The sequence below is a fragment of the Colossoma macropomum genome, unplaced genomic scaffold (assembly GCF_904425465.1).
Source record: "Colossoma macropomum unplaced genomic scaffold, Colossoma_macropomum, whole genome shotgun sequence".
Classification (NCBI taxonomy): Eukaryota; Metazoa; Chordata; class Actinopteri; order Characiformes; family Serrasalmidae; genus Colossoma; species Colossoma macropomum.
In genome coordinates this window covers 509239-527915 of record NW_023494804.1, presented here as the reverse complement: position 1 = coordinate 527915, position 18677 = coordinate 509239, and the positions used below count along the sequence as shown (strand labels likewise).

The following is an 18677-nucleotide window of genomic DNA, read 5'->3' as shown; positions in this document are numbered from 1 at the left end:
ACAGTTGTTGCTTTATGCGTTGGTCTACCAAAGTTTTGTAAATAAACAATACTCTGCCCCATTGATTGTCCAAAGGCCTTATCCAGTCTAGTAAGGGGTGAGATTTGAGAGTGCTGCCCCAGGAATCTCCATGGGCTCAAAGTGCAGAACAAAGTTGTAAATAAACAAAATATGAAGAAGCTGAAAGACTAAAAAGCATCTGCAGCTCCTGAAATGACAGCAAACCACTATCGCTGCACACGTCCTGTAATCTATGAGGTTTTGCTAAACATTCTTCAGTAGATCTCCAACGAACTTGAGTGTTGGTCCATCCATACATAGAGAGCTTTCATTTGAAATGAAACTCTCCATTTCCATTTTATATCTGTTCTTTACAGACAGCTTTTTAAGGACATTAGCAATTTGTTTGAAAATATTAAAACTACCCAATTTTTATATAATATCCACTCCAAAACATTAACTTTATTCTTCTTTCCCCATCCTTTGGTAGAATGACTTGTGTGCTTAGGGTTGTTGTATTGCTGCATGACCCACATTCTCTTGAGTTTCAGCTCACGGTCAGATGTCCTGACATTTTCCTTTAGAATTTGGTGGTATTATTCAGAGTTCACTGTTCCACCAGAGATGGCAAGTCATCCTGGCCCAGATGCAGCAAAACAGGCCTGAACCATTATGCTACCACCACCATGTTTCACAGATGGTATAAGGTTTTATGCTGGAATGCAGTGTTTTCCTTTCTCTAAACAGAATACTTCTCATTTAAACCAAACATCTATATATTATCTGTCCACAAAAGATTGTTCCAATAGCCTTCTGGCTTGTCCATGTGATCTTTAGCAAACAGCAGACTGGCAGCAATGTTCTTTATATCTATTCTTTACAACCAGCTTTTTACGGACACTGACAATTTGATTGAAAATATTCAAAATATTCAATTGTTTCCTACAGATTTTTTCCCAAATTTGAAAAAAGGAATCAAATGGTGACTGAAACCATGTCAATGTAAATTCTCCTACATGGTTATAATGGAATGCCTGATGTAATGGAATGAACTTCACTCAAATCGCAGTGCATATGCTGCAAGTCAAGGAGCTGAGTTAGGCAATATAGAAATTGGTTTTATGATTATGATCTGTGAACTGTCCTCGCATGCACTGTGGTCTAAGTGGAAAGACTGTTCAGAGTAATCTTTTTATCAACACTCCTGATGGTGTCTGATGAAGGCATATATTCCAACTTAAACACTTAACATGTATAAGATTCAATTCTAAGCACCTAATTTACCTAATTTAGTGTCACCATTGTTAGCATGTTGGGACGTTCCAGCTGGCAAATGCTGTAGCAAAAATGCTGTTTGCTAATGCAAATAAAACAAAAACTGAATATTATATGAATAAAATAAATAAAGTTAGTAGGTCGTAGTATTTCAAAAATTTTCAAGAAGACAGCAATTGTGTTAATAGAGTTCTTAATTTTGCCTTTCCCAAAAGAAGCATTATTTAAATTTTCTCTTAAATAAGAGCCACCTTGATACCTTCCCTTTCTGGGAGACATATAAATAATTCATACTAGGAAATAGAACACTAAGCTTTGTTTATATGTAGACAAAATAAATTTACCATTGATAAAATTTGGTGTAGATGATATGAGGCATTGAGTTTCTCAGTGGTGCTTGAAATTTTCTGAACCCTTTAAAATTTTCTATATTTCTGCATAAATTTGACCTAAAGCTTCATCAGATTTTTACACACGTCCTAAGAATAGATGAAGAACAAATTAAACAAATGCTACAAAAATATTAGACCTGGTCATTTAATTATTGTTGAAAATAAAATGATCCAATATTACATACACTGTATTGCCGAAAGTATTCGCTCGTCTGCCTTCACACACAAATGAACTTGAGTGACATCCCATTCTTAATTCATAGGGTTTAATATGATGTCTGCCCACCCTTTGCAGCTATAACAGCTTCAACTCTTCTGGGAAGACTTTCCAGAAGGTTTAGGAGTGTGTTTATGGGAATGGCACTGGTGCGCAGTCAAGAAATTGGGTCTGCTGAAGCATTAAGAGTTCCTTTCACTGGAACTAAGGGGCCGAGCTCAACTCCTGAAATACAACCCACACACCATAATCCCCCCTCCACCAAACTTTACACTTGACACAATGCAGTCAGACAAGTACTGTTCCTCTGGCAACCGCCAAACCCAGACTTGTCCATCGAATTGCCAGATGGAGAAGCGTGATTAGTCACTCCAGAGAACACGGCTCCACTGCTCTAGAGTCCAGTGGCGGCGCTTTACACCACTGCATTCGACACTTTGTATTGCGCATGGTGATGTAAGGCTTGGATGTTCCATAAAGCTCCCATTCCATAAAGCTCTCTACGCTGTTCTCGAGCTAATCTGAAGGCCACATGAAGTTTGGAGGTCTGTTGCACAGGTCGCATCCTATCATGCTACCATGCTGGAATTCACTGAGCTCCTGAGAGCGACCCATTCTGTCACAAATGTTTGTAGACGCAGTGGCAAAAGTATGTGAACCTTTGTTTTCAGTATCTGGTGTGACCCACTTGTGCAGCAATAACTGCAACTAAATGTTTCTGGTAAATGTTAATTAGTCCTGCACAGCTCACAGTCAGCTGTCCTGACATTTTCCTTTAGAATCTGCTGGTACAATAGTGTTGGCAAGCTGTCCAGGCCCAGATGCAGCAAACTATGATACTACTACCACCGTGTTTCACAGATGTTTTTTTTTTTTGCTGGAATGCAGTTCTTTCCTTTCTCCAAACATAAGAAAGTAAACTAAAAAATCTATTTTATACTATTTTGCCTCATTTGTTTAATTTGTTTCTCTTTATCTACTTTTAGGATCTGATAAAGTTTTAAATTTGTGCAGAAATGTAGAAAATTCCGAAAGGGCCACAAATTTCCAAGCACCACTGTATACAATGAAACCATGTCTAAATTCTTAGCAGAACTGTGTGGTTCTTTATGGTTGTTGTAGTTCCAAGTCAAGAACAAAAACTCCAGTTCCTATTGTAAAAACAATAACCTTTTTATGGTTTTCTCTCTGGAATTAATATTTAAATGTAGTTCTACTGTGTTTACAGTGGGCCCAAAGTTTTATTTAAACTTCTATTACCCAAAATAACTCAGCCAGTCGGTCCTTGTAGTTACTGAATACTACATAATTAGACTTAGTGTGTAATAGACTTGGGATTTTAAGGGGTTATATGTTCAGCAATGATGGCAAAACTCTCTAACTTGTGTTAGTGAAGCATTATCTGACACTGCAAACACCTTCTGTACAGAAGCTGATGCATGGTTTCACACATCGGTTGTTGAAGTGTGAAACTGCAAAAAAGAATAGTGCATAGTGAACAATTTAAACGTCCTTCTGGGCCATCAGTGAAATCCTTCACACACTTTTGTAGTTTATGATATATTTGGGTCTTATCAGCTGTCTGATACGTCCATTAACCCCCTATTGCACAATGTTGCCTCAGGGCAACAAACATTCTCCTCACTTTACCATAACATTATACATATTTAAGGACACTGAAAGGGTTAACAATAAAGGGCAGAGTTTGAGTGAGTCAGTAAAAAAGCATGTTTTTGGTCATACTATCTCTTAGAGGGTACTTTCAAACCTCTTTTTAACATTCTGTATAATTTTTCAGTTATGTGAAATTGCAGAAATATTGTTGATGCCTAGTAGCAACATTGTGCAACAGTGGGATGGATTTAGCCAGTCACAAGCCAGTTCTCACCACTTGAGGGAACATGGATCTATATCATTTTGTCCCTTTGTCAACCAATGTTTCCTCAAGGCAATATATCCCAAACAAACTCCTGCACACATTACTATTTTAAAATGATTTGAATTCAATAATCAGGTCAATGTTATGCAAGAAAAGTGAATCGGATACATATTTCTAAAATTGCTCTTATAATGCGTGCAAGACAGATTTAAGCCTAGACACTATCGGGTAGTTTCTCTTCACTCGTATTCTAGCTCTGTTGCCCCCAAACCTCCTCTAAATTGTGAAGATTTGCATAATCATTTGCCATTTCTCCATCCTAAATAATGGAACTGTCCCACATTATCTTAGTTGGCCATGCATCTTGGTTCTCCCATAAGAAACCCTGCTATCTAAAGTCTTCTGTGGTTTATCCTCAGCAACTCATACAGTCATATGTTAATACTGTATGTGGAGTGGTCATTTGTAGATGATTATAAACTGTTAACCTAATCCCAGCCCAGGGTTAGGGCTAGGAGTAGGTTTTGGGTTGAGGTTAAGTTTAGGGTTAGGATTAGGGCCAGGGTGAGGGTTAGGTTTTGGTAAGGTTGGTAAGGTTGGGTTTTGCATAATGGAAGCAACATACTCTTAACTCCCACTCCCCCTATTAAGTACAGTGTAGCCCGCCACCCTGCGAAGAAAGCTTATTTCGCCATTTTTATTTGCAATCTCATTCATTCGGTCATTACCCACATCTCAAGACCATAGGTGAGGGTCGGGATGTAGACCGACGGGTAAACAGAGAGCTTCGCCTTATGGCTCAGCTTCCTCTTCTCCAGTACAGTGACCGCATTACTGCTGCCGCCTGTCCCAGCCTGTGGTCGATCTCACAATCCCTTCTTCCCGTCACTCGTGAACAAGACCCTGAGATACTTAAACTTCTCCACCTGGGGCAAGTCCTTTCCCTTTACCTGGAGTGGGCATGGCATCCTTTTTCAGGCTAGGACCGTGGAATCAGACTTGGAGGTGCTGATTCGCATACCAACCGCTTCACACTTGGCTGCAAACCACTCCAGTGAGCGCTGGAGGCATCCATGCAATCCAGCCAAAAGAACAACATCGTCTGCAAATAGCATAGATGCCACCCTTTGGCCTCCACACATAATGCCCTTCTGACCTCGGCTACGCCTTGACACCCTGTCCATGAATATCACAAACAGGAGTGGAGACACGGCACAAACCTGGTGGAGTCCAACGCTAACACTGAAAAAGCCTGGCCTAATGCCGAGTACACGAACACAGCTCTTACTTCAGGGGTACAGAGATTGAATAGCCCAGAGTAGCAGCCCTGGCACCCTATACTTCCAGAGGACCTCCCACAAGATATTCTCCAAGTCCACAAAACAGATGTAAACTGGGTTGGCAAACCCTACCAGAAGCATATTGCTCCCAACAACTTGGCACTGAAGATCCCTAGACCACACAAGCCCTTCCGCCACGTCAAGGCCCCGATCCAGGAAGGAGAGAGTGACCCATTCTTTCACTAATGTTTGTAGAAGCAGTCTGCATATATATGCAGTATAGTGTATCTGTGAGTGGCAAAAGTATGTGAACCTTTGTTTTCAGTATCTGGTGTGACCCACTTGTGCAGCAATAACTGCAGCTAAATGTGTCTGGTAACTGTTGATTAGTCCTGCACATCGGCTTGGTGCATGACCCACAATTTGAGTTTCAGCTCACAGTCAGCTGTCCTGACATTTTCCTTTAGAATTTGCTGGTATAATAGTGTTGGCAAGCTGTCCAGGCCCAGATGCAGCAAACTACGATACTACCACCACCATGTTTCACAGATGTTTTGCTGGAATGCAGTGCTTTCCTTTCTCCAAGCATAAAACAGTAAACTAAAAAGATCTATTTAATACTATTTTGCCTCATTTGTCCAAATTGGTTCTCTTTTTTTACTTTTAGGATCTGATAAAGTTTTAGGTCAAATATCTGCAGAAATGTAGAAAATTCTAAATGGTTCACAAATTTCCAAGCACCACTGTATACAATGAAACCATGTCTAAATTCTTAGCAGAACTGTGTGGTTCTTTATGGTTGTTGTAGTTACAAGTCAAGAACAAAAACTCCAGTTCCTATTGTAAAAATAATGACCTCTGTAGGGTTTTCTCTCTGGAATTGACATTTAAATGTAGTTCTACTGTGTTTACAGTGGCCCAAAGTTTTATTTAAACTTCTATTACCCAAAGATAACTCGGCCAGTCAGTCCTTGTAGTTACTGAATACTACATAATTAGACTTAGTGTGTAATAGACTTGGGGTTTTAAGGGGTTAAATAGTCAGCAATGATGGCAAAAAACTTGTGTTAGTGAAGCATTATCTGACACTGCTAACACCTTCTGTGCAGAAGCTGATGGATGGTTTCACACATCGGTTGTTGAAGTGTGGAACGGCAAAAAAGAATAGTGCATAGTGACCAATTTAAACGTCCTTCTGGGCCATCAGTGAAATCTTTCACACACTCATTTTTATAGTTTATGATACATTTGGGTCTTATCAGCTGTCTGACATGTCCATTAACCCTCTATTGCATACAAACATTCTCCTCACTTTACAATAGCATTATACATATTTAAGGACACTGACAGGGTTAACAATAAAGGGCAGAGTTTGAGTGAGTCAGTAAAAAAGCACGTTTTTGGTCATACTATCTCTTAGAGGGCACTTTCAAACATCCTTTTAACATTCTGTATCATTTTTCAGTTATGTGAAATTGCAGAAATATTTTTCTAGCCTAGAAGCAACATTGTGCAACAGTGGGATGGATTTAGCCAGTCACAAGCCAGTTCTCACCACTTGAGGGAACATGGATCTATATCATTTTTTCCCCTTTATTGCACAACGTTGCCTCAAGGCAACACATCCCAAAAGGACCCCTGCACAGGTTATTATTTAAAAAATGATTTGAATTCAATAATCAGGTCAAACAATTTTATGCAAGAAAAGTGAATTGGATACATATTTTTTAAATTGCTCTTATATTGCTTTCCAGACAGATTTAAGCCTAGACACTATCAGGTAGTTCCTCTTCACTCGTATTCTAGCTCTGTTGCCCCCAAACCTCCTCCAAAGTGTGAATATTTGCATAATCATTTGCCATTTCTCCATCCTAAATAATGGAATTGTCCCACCTAATTAGGATTAGGTTTTGGGTTCAGGTTAAGTTTAGGGTTAGGATTAGGTTTAGGTTTTGGGTTGAGGTTAAGTTTAGGGTTAGGATTAGGGCCAGGGTGAAAGTTAGGTTGTGGGTAAGGTTGGTAAAGTTGGGTTTTGCAAGCATCATATTAACAACACATCTACTTAATGTAAGTAATGTATCAACAGAACATCTACAAGATATTTACTTCAGTGTATTCAGATGCTTCACTGCTGCTACTTCACTGGTGTGTTGTTGATGTGTTACTGATACTCAGTTAAGAGTTTGTTGATCATCTACAAAGGACCCCTCCAAATAAAGTGTATCCAATTTGTCTACCTCAAATATGATCAGGCTTAGTTGGAAAGGAGGGAACTGGAGGGGTTCAGCTGAAAATGGGATGCATACCCGGAAATCGACATCTGGCTCTTACAGAAGGGAATGCACTGTAAGACTCTGTACATTTGAAGAATAGAAAACACAGAAGTAAACTGCACAAGCTCATCTTTGGGTTCATAGCGGGGACAGCAGATCAAAGATTAAGCATATGTGACTCTGTGTCTGATACACATATATTTACTGGCTACAATTTGGGAGAGACAAATGTAGGATAGTACATGTAAGGTATTTGCTGTGTGATACCAACATATGTTTCTCCACTGTCATGTGGACCCTTAGTGTTGAATATGGGATATGATTTAAACCAACAGACTCAGGAGTTAGTCGCATGCATCCCATGGAAACATTTCATGGATACATCATTGGAAAGGGTGAGGACTCGACTACTTGCGTTGCTGTTATGTAATTTAATTTTAAAAAAGGGGTTTAAAAAAAAACATTGCATTAATAACTGTGGGCCTGGACAAATTGTTCAGGGCTGGCATCAAAATATCACTGCTGTTTGAACAAAACATTGTATCTCTATTCATTTCATTTTTCAGTTTTTGGCCTAATTTGAAAATGCCTGTTGCTCTTTACATTGTGTGTGAATTTCATAATGAATGGACCAAAATAAACGGCCCAAAATGACTTGGAAAAAAATCTGGTTCCATTGACGTACATTAAAAGTAAAGTAGGTTTTTTTCTTCTCCTGTAAAGTTACCATTTTGGATGTTTTGTTCCGACAGCAGCGACGTGCAGGACGTAGGCCCTGAAGGCCGCTTACAAAACTGGTGGTAAGAAATAAAAGATTGGAAATGCATAACACATTGAAGAAAGAGTGCAGTGGGCGATCTGGGTCTTGTACTATTGTGATGGTCCTTCCTAAAATAGCCTTATTGTTCAGGTTTCAGATTCAGAGTATTTTATTAATCCCAAAAAGGGCAATTCATTTACAGCTTTCCCCGTCCATACAAACAACTATATATACAGTATGTAAATACAGTTGTGTGTATGGACGGGGAATGCTAATGTCGTCCCACCCTTTGCAGCTATAACAGCTTCAACTCTTTCAGGGAAGGCCTTCCACAAGGGTTAGGAGTGTGTTTACGGGAATTTTTGACCATTCTTCCAGAAGCGCATTTGTGAGTTCAGACACTGATGTAGGATGAGAAGGCCTGGCTCGCACCCATTCTTTCACTAATGTTTGTAGAAGCAGTCTGCATATATATGCAGTATAGTGTATCTGTGAGTGGCAAAATTATGTGAACATTTGTTTTCAGTATCTGGTGTGACCCACTTGTGCAGCAATAACTGCAACTAAATGTTTCTGGTAACTGTTGATTAGTCCTGCACATCGGCTTGGTGCATGACAAACATTTTTAGTTTCAGCTCACAGTCAGCTGTCCTAACATTTTCTTCTAGAATTTGCTGGTATAATAGTGATGGAAAGCTGTTGAAGCTGCAAAAGGGGGGCCAACATCATATATATATATATATAAAACAGTCACTACTGAAACACGATGTTCAACACAATATCTAGTTTTTGTGAGATTTAATTGTATGATAAGCTCCAACTGTCAGGACCTGCTGTGCCATTTACTGTGTCATTGGCTTTCATGCACTCTTGTTGTAGCTTCTGTCCTTGTCTCTGCGCTGCTCCCTCAACTTCCCATTAGTGTTCCCATCTGTGTGTAGTCTGTAGCTCCACCCACTCATTAGTCTCAGGTGTTTCTAGTTCATTCTGAGTGTATTTATACCCTGGTGGGTTGTCTTGCCTTCACTCGGCGTTGTTGTTGTTTCCAGGCCTTGCTTAGTTTTTGTGGTTGTATCTTCTCAGTCTTTTGTTTCCTTTTAGGTTAAACATCTTATTTCTTGTGCCTTTTTAGTCTCGTTCTTAGTTACTCTTGTGGATTTCTTTTATTTTCATCAAGGATTACAATGAAAAACCCAGACTCACACTTGCATCTTACCCCCCTCGCCTCCCTCAACATTGCACCTTTGACCTATGTGGTCAAAGAAGCATATTGTGACATACTTTATCACAACAACAATAAAATTTCATCATTTTGCGCACATCACACTTCACTGTGTACGTTTTGTGGATTTGGACCCCTCTGGTGAAAATCTGTAATTGCATGAACATTCATAACATCAGTTATGCTTTATATGCTTTTTATGGTCTCTATCTTTTGCACAGTGATCTTTGCAGGTGATTTAAATTGCATGTCAGTATTTGTGTAATGTTTTAATAAAACATATCCTTTTCAATTCAAGATTTTCATTTTCTAAGTGAAAATCCTCCACAGGAAAGAAATTTAATGACATTTCTCATGTACAATAAAATGTGCCATAGGTTTGGAACAGGACAGATTTTATTTTACATGTCGCTGTTGTTGGTTCAAAACCTCGTCGGTTCAAAATCTCCAAAATGGTAACTTTACAGGAGAAGGAAAAAAACCTACTTTACTTTTAATGTCCAAGTCATTTTAGGTAATTTCTTTTAGTCCATTCATCATGAAATTTACACACAATGTAAAGAGCAACAGGCATTTTCTGATTATATCAAAAACTGAAAATATGATAAAAATAGAGATACCAGGTTTTCTTCTGACACCAGCGATATGTTACATTCAGCCAATAAACCATATTTGTGTATCAAAATGTGCAGAGCTGTGTTTTCAATCTGTGTTAACTTATTTTCAGAAAATCAACTAATCATATGATTTTACCAGGGCACCAAACATTTGCTGTATGATTATATTCAAATCACCTTAAAATACAGAATCTGCAAATGAGGGAAATTTGCAGTTCAGCAAACTCAGCATTTGGTGGTTGAGAACAAGAATGACTGTACCTGAAAACTATGTTTTGGTGGGAATCCACAATGCAGACTGACACAGCAGCACATTTAATTCACTTTGTCCTCTGTCTAAATTGTCTTACATCAGTTTTTCCAATTGGCTCTCACTGACTAACCGATGGTTCCAAAACACACTTTGTCATATTCTTCATAACGTTCATATTTCATAAGCTACATTCTAAAGGTGGGGGTCATATGAGGCTGTAACTGTCTTCTCTCCAGTCAAATAGACGGGTGATGTAATTTTAAACCCTTATAATAAAAGAAGCTGAACTCACAGCATTTTTCCACAAATCTGGGCTATAAACTATAAACAGATGGCGCCTCTTCAGTGATCTGCTCTGTAAAAATTATATTTTATAAAAAAATACAAGGTTAGGGAACCGGCCCTGTGACTGGAAGGTTGTCGGTTCGATCCCCAGAGCCGACAATACATGACTGAGGTGTCCTTGAGCAAGGCACCTAACCCCCAACTGCTCCCCGGGTGCTGCAGATAGGGCTGCCCACTGCTCCGGGCAAGTGTGCTCACTGTCCCCTAGTGTGTGTGTGTGTTCACTAGTGTGTATGTAGTGTTTCACTTCATGGATGGGTTAAATGTGGAGCTGAAATTTCCCTGTTGTGAGACTAATAAGGGTCTCATAATCAAAACACATCTTCTGTTCATTTGAGGAAGCTTTTACAATAAATAAAATAAAAAAAAATACGTTTATTTCATGCAATTTCATGCAACTGAATAAGTTGCCTTATGATTTGGTCATGTAAATTCAGATAGACAAACCAAAATATACTCACGAGCACAAGCAGTCTATCATTTACAAGTTAGACACAATAATAAGAGAAACAATCTTAGACTGTAACAATATTAATCCATCCGAATCTGTTTTTTAAAAAATCGTGAAACATAACAGAAATTCAGAACAATGTGGAATAATTTTGCTCAACAAATTGAATAAAACTTGTGATGTGACAGTGTGATGTGTTCAACCTTTCTAAGATGTGTCGGCCTTGTCTTTCTAGATAAAAATGGGAAAATTATCACCAGATATGTGGTGAAGTGCACTGTGGGCTTGTATGTATGTATTTACAATCTACGTTACTTGAAGCCAGTTTGGCCATAAATCAAATTTGTGTAATTAAAATATCTCCTTATCAATGATCAGAATTGTGTCACCCAATTTGGGCTGCAGAAATACATTATTCCACCTTCTGCATCTTTATAAATAATAAAAAAAAAAAAATGAGTGTATGCTTTTCCTGTAATGCCACCTGTTTTGGTAAATTGTTACCTGTGATTGTATATTTGAACACTAGATGTCAGCATTGTAACATTAATGATAGCTGGAAAGAGCCAGGAAGACTTACACAAGGATGCACCAAGATAAAGATTAGGGAACTGATTAAACACGCTGAAATGTTGGTGCATAAACTCATCCAGCTGATGAATTAAACCAATTAAACTGCATATGTAGACCACAATTTGTGAATAACAAAGTCCAGGAAAGCCAATAAGTGCTAGATGCGGCAGGTTGGTGGGTCAGAGGAAGACCTGAAATGAAAATAAAAACAAAAACAAGCAAGCAAACAAATAAAAAGCAGATAAGCAGCTTTTTAAGCCTAACAAGTGAAAAATCCAATGTCACAATCCTGTGATTTGTCTCATTTATGAGTGATAAACAGAGTCTGTCTTGTTTTATTTACCATTTTCGTCACTGCACTCCAAACAGGAAATGAAAGTGAAAGTGTTTGCCTGCCACTTTAGGAGGCCCAGCAAGCTACATTTTAACTAACTTTTCCAAATAGATCTAATAAATAGATCAATTTGTTAGATTTTTCTTGATGCATTTCTAGAGATTCTTGCATAAATGTATATAATACATAAACATTCTAATAAAATAGGTGCTGTTTGCTTAAGCGATGCAACACTGCAGCGATGAGGCTGCCTAGACTGGCCACTTGAATGATGCAAAACTGCGGCTTTGTGGTTGCCTGGGGTGGTATGCTTGCGCAACCCTACAAGGCTGTCTGGATTGGCTACTTAAGTGATGCAACACTGCAGCTATGAGGCTGCCTATTACCAACTACACTATACCAAATGAATTAAAGGGGTAAAGTGTCTTTGTATTTATTGTGCACCTTTCTTTGAAATCAACCACGCACACACTTTAATGACATCACCTGAATGAAGCCAATTTGATGACCTGATCTCTCAGAAAGTTTTCTAGCTTTGAATGACAAACATCCGTTTAGGAAATAAACACAATACACGGTAACACTTTATTTGCATGCTCCACTGTAGATACTTTGTAAATGCTCAGTAAATCTTTAAGTATAATTCAACTAAATATCTATTAAATGTAACTGAACTTCAAGTTGAAAGCGTTTATTAAATCTATTCCTAACCCTAAACCTAACCCTCACCTTAACCTCAAGGCAGAACCTACACCTACTCCTAACCCTAGCCATAACCATACTGTTGTCGATAATCAACTGAATATAACCAGAAAGTTTGTTAGTGATTTAGGTATCTGTAGAGCATCTGTAGGGGACCATCCAAATAAAGCGTGGCCCGATATACATAAGCAGTCCAAAATATGTGTGTGACATTCAGTGACAATGGCAAGGAATGGCAAAGCAAAAGAGAATATTGACACAAAATAGATCAAATAAAGAAGAAAGCATCAAACAAGCACAATTTTTTCTGTATTCTGAAATACTTACAGTGTTTTTGCCCTGTTAAATGAATTCTGACACTTAATTTGATACCCAATGTTAAATTATCTTGACTATATTAAAAATGCAGATCACGTTTTAAATCTAGTCTAAGTATTTGGTACACAGTCCATTTGCAGTACGTCATGAAAAATAATTTATAATAGAACATGGAATGCATTTTTTATTGAAACACAACATATATGAAAGACTTTTAACATGTAAAAAATGAAAATACATGCTATGTATTTCTATATGATGATTATGAGATGTTTAGCGCTGTACTAATTCCTCTTTTCCCTCAGCACTAAAAGCATTTCACATCGCGAACAGCAGAAAACCACTGAAAGTGCAATGGTTGTTATTGTTATCATAAATCTGACTGTTTCTTCTGAGCTTCACATACACTTGATCTCCTTCCTGCAGCAGCAGAGTGGCTCCACCAACGGCGTACTCATGTGATCCTTTCGGGAATTCAGCCACGTTTAAAATTTTCTTTTCATTTTTGTACAAACATACAGCCAGCCTGTGTGACCTGCTGGAACCAAGTACATTAAACCTGAAGTAATAGACTCCTCTGAGTGGAGCAGTGAAAACACCTGCAGAAGGAGAAACAGATGGATCAGTACAGAGTCTCTACACCACCAGAGAGAAGAACCAAACCAGACATCGGACACTGTCTCTGTACTGACTGTACATTTACCTGTGATTGGACTGAAAGCGTTTCCAATATTTGTGATTTTCTTGCGGAAAACCAGTATGGTGTCAATGGGGAGAGGCCCAAGACTGTTGGTTAAGCCTGAAGCAAATGAGAACGCCACCCATGGTCTGTCTGCAAGCAGAAACATGGACAGTGTCAGGCTGAATCTGATCTTTTTTTATATATATATTAAAGGACTCAGACTATGTGGGTTTGGGGGATTTTGAAGACATGATGGAAACATGTAAGAACATTTTGTAGCATGGGCTGTGCTTTGGCCCCCTTCACCGAGTAGAAGAATCAGATGATTGAAAGAGAATTCAAAGAGAACTTGAAGTCAAAACTTGAAGGAGCAACTTCTGAGAATGAGAGTGAATTATCTACTGTTGTCATTGTATCTTCATCAGTATAATGTTGATTGAGATCTTTTGACACCTAAACATCGAGCCTCACCTTCTTTTTGAGTTTGTGCATGTGACATTAATATGTAAGGATATGCGAAGTGGTGTAAAAACTCCTGCCTCAACGCCTCTGATATTTAAATGATTATTCCTGCCCAGTCTGAAAATGACTCATTGCAGCTCCTTCCACTCTGTGGCTCCATCCCTCCATCATTACACACTCCTGCAGATAGTTTATGGACATTTATAAAACGGATAGTTCCGGTCCTAAAATCTGATTGACTGAGCTATGCTTGAAGCCGTGGTAAAATCCACGATATACGCACACCTAACTGCTCCCTCAGTGCTGTGGATAGGGCTGCCCACCGCTCCGGGCAAGTGTGCTCACTGCCCCCTAGTGTGTGTATTCACTAGTGTGTATGTAGTGTTTCACTGCACAGTTGGGTTAAATGCAGAGGTGAAATTTCCCCATTGTGGGACTAATAAGGGTCACCTAATCACTTAACATCCACTTCACAACAACTGAATTGTGTATTATTGTGCCACAGCACAAAACAACCCTTGTGCCTTTAATGGAATAATCTTTGACTCTAGTGCTGCTCACATGGACCACCGCGAGTACTGATGAAGTAAGAACCTGTTTTTTGTTTAAACTGAGGGGCTGACAACTTATGTTCTTAACTAGAACCAGGCTGGTCAGTCAGCTAACAGGCTAAAAGAGCCAACAGCCTAAACACCTCCATCATTAATACCACAGGCTTGAATTAATGTAGTTACAGATTCATTAACTGTAAAACGGCAGTGTAAAAGTCAAAAATGTCACCTGAATGGATTACATGCTTCAGTCACCCGTGTTTCAGTCAGAAATAGTGTCTAACCCAGACTGAATCCCAAACGGCCCTGTATTCTCTAAATAGTGTGCAAGTTTAGAAATTCTAGCCTCTACAACACAATAGTGCATCATGTATCCAGTGCGGACGTGGCTGAATCCCAGCTGACTATTTCTTAGCTACGTTATGCACCATTGGGCTGCAGGATCCAGTATTTAAATCCTTAGGTAGTGTACTATGTAGGGAGCAGGGGGACAATTGAGATTCAGCCCAGATTCAATGTATGAACAGAAGCACTGCTGGATTGGTGATAAATAAGACTGGTAATAATAAGGTGGTAATTTACTGACCAAAAAGTACTAATAAAGCCAATTTTTGTTATATGACAAAAAGTTAAAACATTCATAAAATGACCGCAATATACAGCGATGGGTGACCAAACGTTCTCCTCATTCAGCTGTCCATGGTTGGTTGGCAAAGACACTAAACTCTAAAGGAACTAAATTTTCTGGCGGAATACTTGTTTATATCAATTATTATCAATAATAACAAATTATTTCTTGAAAAATGTATATAAACATCTTTATTTGGCCTTGGGCTTTGAGAAATCTCTGTGCATTTCGAGTTCTGAGCCGTGTTCCATAGTACTGGAAATTTTAGTGATGGTATTTTTCTACGTTTGACCATTAGCTGATTTTTGCTAATAGATTTTCCTTGTGTGGACCTTCCTGTCTGTCTTTTGACCCCTGCCTGTGATGTACTATAAGCCTTAATCAAACTACTCTGCACTTGCAGCCTGAGTACAAACCCATTTCATTACACTGGCATATGTTTATTTTTGAGGTTTATGCAGAAACATCATGTTGCTCAAGTATTTGAGAAATGATGATGAGCCACACATGCAAGTCTTACATGAATTCTCCTCTCTCAGTGCTTCCACACCCACTTCAGTAGAGACCACTCTCCCCTCCAAAGCTGTCAAACACAAACAAAAAACAAAGGGATGTGAAATGTTGTTATTCAATGTTGTGAATGTCCTGTTCTTCGGTTTAAAGCGAGTGTATATGTTGCATGTGTGTTATTTTGTCGTGGTGTGGGTTTAGTAAGGGGGGGGGGGTTAAGCGTCTACCATGAAGTAGAGTTGCAAGGCTAGAATGACCTCTCTGCAAATGGGCTGTTGTGTTTGTGTCTTTTCTGCATATAAAGAGCTGTAATGAAGAGCTCTTCTCGCAGCAGAAATTTTGGCTGATCCTGTTTCTTTTTCTTCACCAAGATGCTTGTAATATGTATGTGAAGCATTATGGAGCATATAGATTGAGCAAAAGAGGTCAAATTTAAGGTCTGTCATTTACTGATGAGTTAAACTCTGTTGTTAAGATTTGATTTAGAAAGTTATGGTTCTGATATAAAAGATTTTTTCCTACCAGAATTCACTTGTCAACTCTAGCACTACAAAAAATGGGATCTTGTTTAGTGAAATGATCTTAAATCTAGTTGATATGTCTAATATTTCCCATTTTGTGATGGTTGTGCACTTATTATCTAATATATTTCCAGACATTTTTCAATTGTTTTCAGTCATTTTATTAAGTAAAATTATCTCACTATGTCTTCCACTGCAGTGAGACAATTTTACTTAATACAATTACTGAAAACAAGTAAAAATGTCTAGAATAAGGAAAATAATCTTAAATTAAGCTTACAACAATCTCAACAGGAGAAATGTGAGATTAATCTATATTTAAGATAATTTTCCTTGACAAGACACCAATTTTTGCAGTTTTATTTGTGGCATTAACATAGAGACACCAGAAACAACATTACAGTGAAATGGTCTTATACTGTATGAGTGTCAGTGAATCATTACAAACATCATAAACACCTTGAAACAATGTGGAACAATATGGAAGATTAAAAATGCACCAATTTTCTCTAATTTTGTTGAAGTCTGCAAATTTGCAGAGTTGTTTAACTTTAATTGGTGTTCATTTAGGGTTTTTTTCTTGAGCAAAATATTCTAAAATTTTGTGAAAAATGTGTTTGGAACTTTTTCATTTCAGATCATTTGACTCACCTGTGTTTTGTTTCTTCAGCTGTTCAATCTGGCTTTGAGTGAACTCAAGCTGCTCCCTCTGCTCCACCACCACGTCTCTCAGCTCGGTCCGCACATCAGGCTGGACGTTGGTTTGGTCTGGCTCTGATCGTTCCACATGACTGTTGTGCAGAAGCTGGTCATCAGCTCTCTGGAGCTGAACACAACACAAGTAGAAACAAAGCAGAACCACACTGACCCTCATCCTGAGATGTTTTATTTGAGACGTGTGTAGAGTGGAAGAGCTCAGTTGAAAATGGGGTGAATGTAACAGACGATCAGCATCTGATTCTTATATAGTGGAACATGCACAGATGTGCCACACACACACACACACACACACACACAGATACACACACACACACACACTTCAAGCAAAATGCAGAAGTAGATTGTAGATTGCAGAAGCTGAGCTCTGGGTTCATAGTGGTGACCAGGGATGGCGCCACACCTTCAAAAGCATTAGGACAAAATCTGTGGTTTGAAAAAAAAAAAAAAAAAAACAACACGACTGGCTGAGTGACATAATGCGACTAGGCCACTGACTGAGTAGCTAAAATTACTGTTCGTGTCATGTGTTACAACCTGTCCAGGGGTTTTACGATGGGCCTAAAATACAGAAGACAAAAGAGAGTCATTCAGTGTTTAAACAGATCAAGTTGTGTTATTTTCTTTTCTTTTGCTGCTCTTTTGTACACCAACACAGGACAATGTCAAAGTAGGCAGGCGCCAAAACAACAAACATAACTAGTCTAGCTAGAGAATTTAGAGAACTAACTTACCTACACCAAAATAAAGAAACACCAATACATAGTCTTCCCTTACTCCCCTAACTAGGCCAATAGGCAGAAAATGAAGACAGCACCCTGAGAAAAGCAGCATTTGGTGTTCAGTTCTCTTATTTGGTGTGGACCATTGTAAAAATGCATTCCCACCAGCTGCACACTCAAGCAGGGGTCACTGGTTCGAAAGTTCACATGTTTGGTGTGGTCCTGAATATGGGTGAAGTGTTCACATGTCAAAATGGACCAAACTAAGAGAAAATGTTTAACAGGTCCACACCAAACATGGTACCAGTGACAGCGACCTTAGTAAAGCAAGATAGCAGTAAGAAATATTAAAACTGACAGTAAATTCAAAGCTGGATCCAGTGCTTTACTTTGTGTATTGCAGTAAAACATTTTGCTGGATTAGTGAGCTGCAGCTCCTCTCACTGAACTCCAACTCGCAAAGGCTTCACTGTTTGGGAAATGTCTCACCCTCCAGCTGAAATGGAGATTGTGATTGGTTCTGCTAGTGGGTTTGATTCTCTTTGTTTGTGTTGGCCATCGCTCTGTGTAGTTTGTCGCCCCGGTGTTTCCAGTGACCCTGGTGGCAGATCAAAGACTAAGCATATGTTACTCTATGCATGACACACATATATTTACTGGCTACAAGTTAGGAGAGATACATTTAGGATTATAAATGAAAATTTAGGGTGTAAATAATTGGCCAGAAGTTTGTGGACACGTCCTAGTTATTGAGATCAGGTGTTTCAGTCACTACTGTTGCTAACAGGTGGATAAAATCAAGTACAGAGTCATGCATTGGCAGTACAATAGGTTTCACTGAAGAACTGGTGACTTCAAATGTGGCACTGTCAATTCTGTTTGCAAAATTTGTGCCCTGCTAGATCTGGCCTGGTCAATTGCAAATCTTATTATTGTGAAATGGAAGTGTCTAGGAGCAACAACAGCTTAGCCACGAAGCAGTAGACCACATGA

General features: G+C 38.8%; 1 protein-coding gene across 2 annotated transcripts in view; it reads right to left on the bottom strand.

The window, feature by feature from the left end:
- Window positions 1–17846, bottom strand: part of LOC118825282 (complement C1q-like protein 2) — a 40894-nt gene extending 23048 nt beyond the window's left edge. The window contains exons 1-4 of one of the 2 annotated variants that reach the window (XR_005008647.1): window positions 17697–17846; window positions 17500–17523; window positions 16897–17388; window positions 15695–15797 (exon numbers count right to left, since the gene is read on the bottom strand). Coding sequence is in view for 1 of the 2 variants with exons in the window: in XM_036595897.1 (XP_036451790.1) it covers window positions 16897–17119 (223 nt within the window). In the remaining variant the exon portion in view is untranslated. Of the gene's footprint in view, window positions 1–15694; window positions 15798–16896; window positions 17389–17499; window positions 17524–17696 lie in introns of those variants that run through there. The other variant, XM_036595897.1, reaches the window with a different exon arrangement.
- Between the last annotated feature and the right edge of the window lie 831 nt (window positions 17847–18677).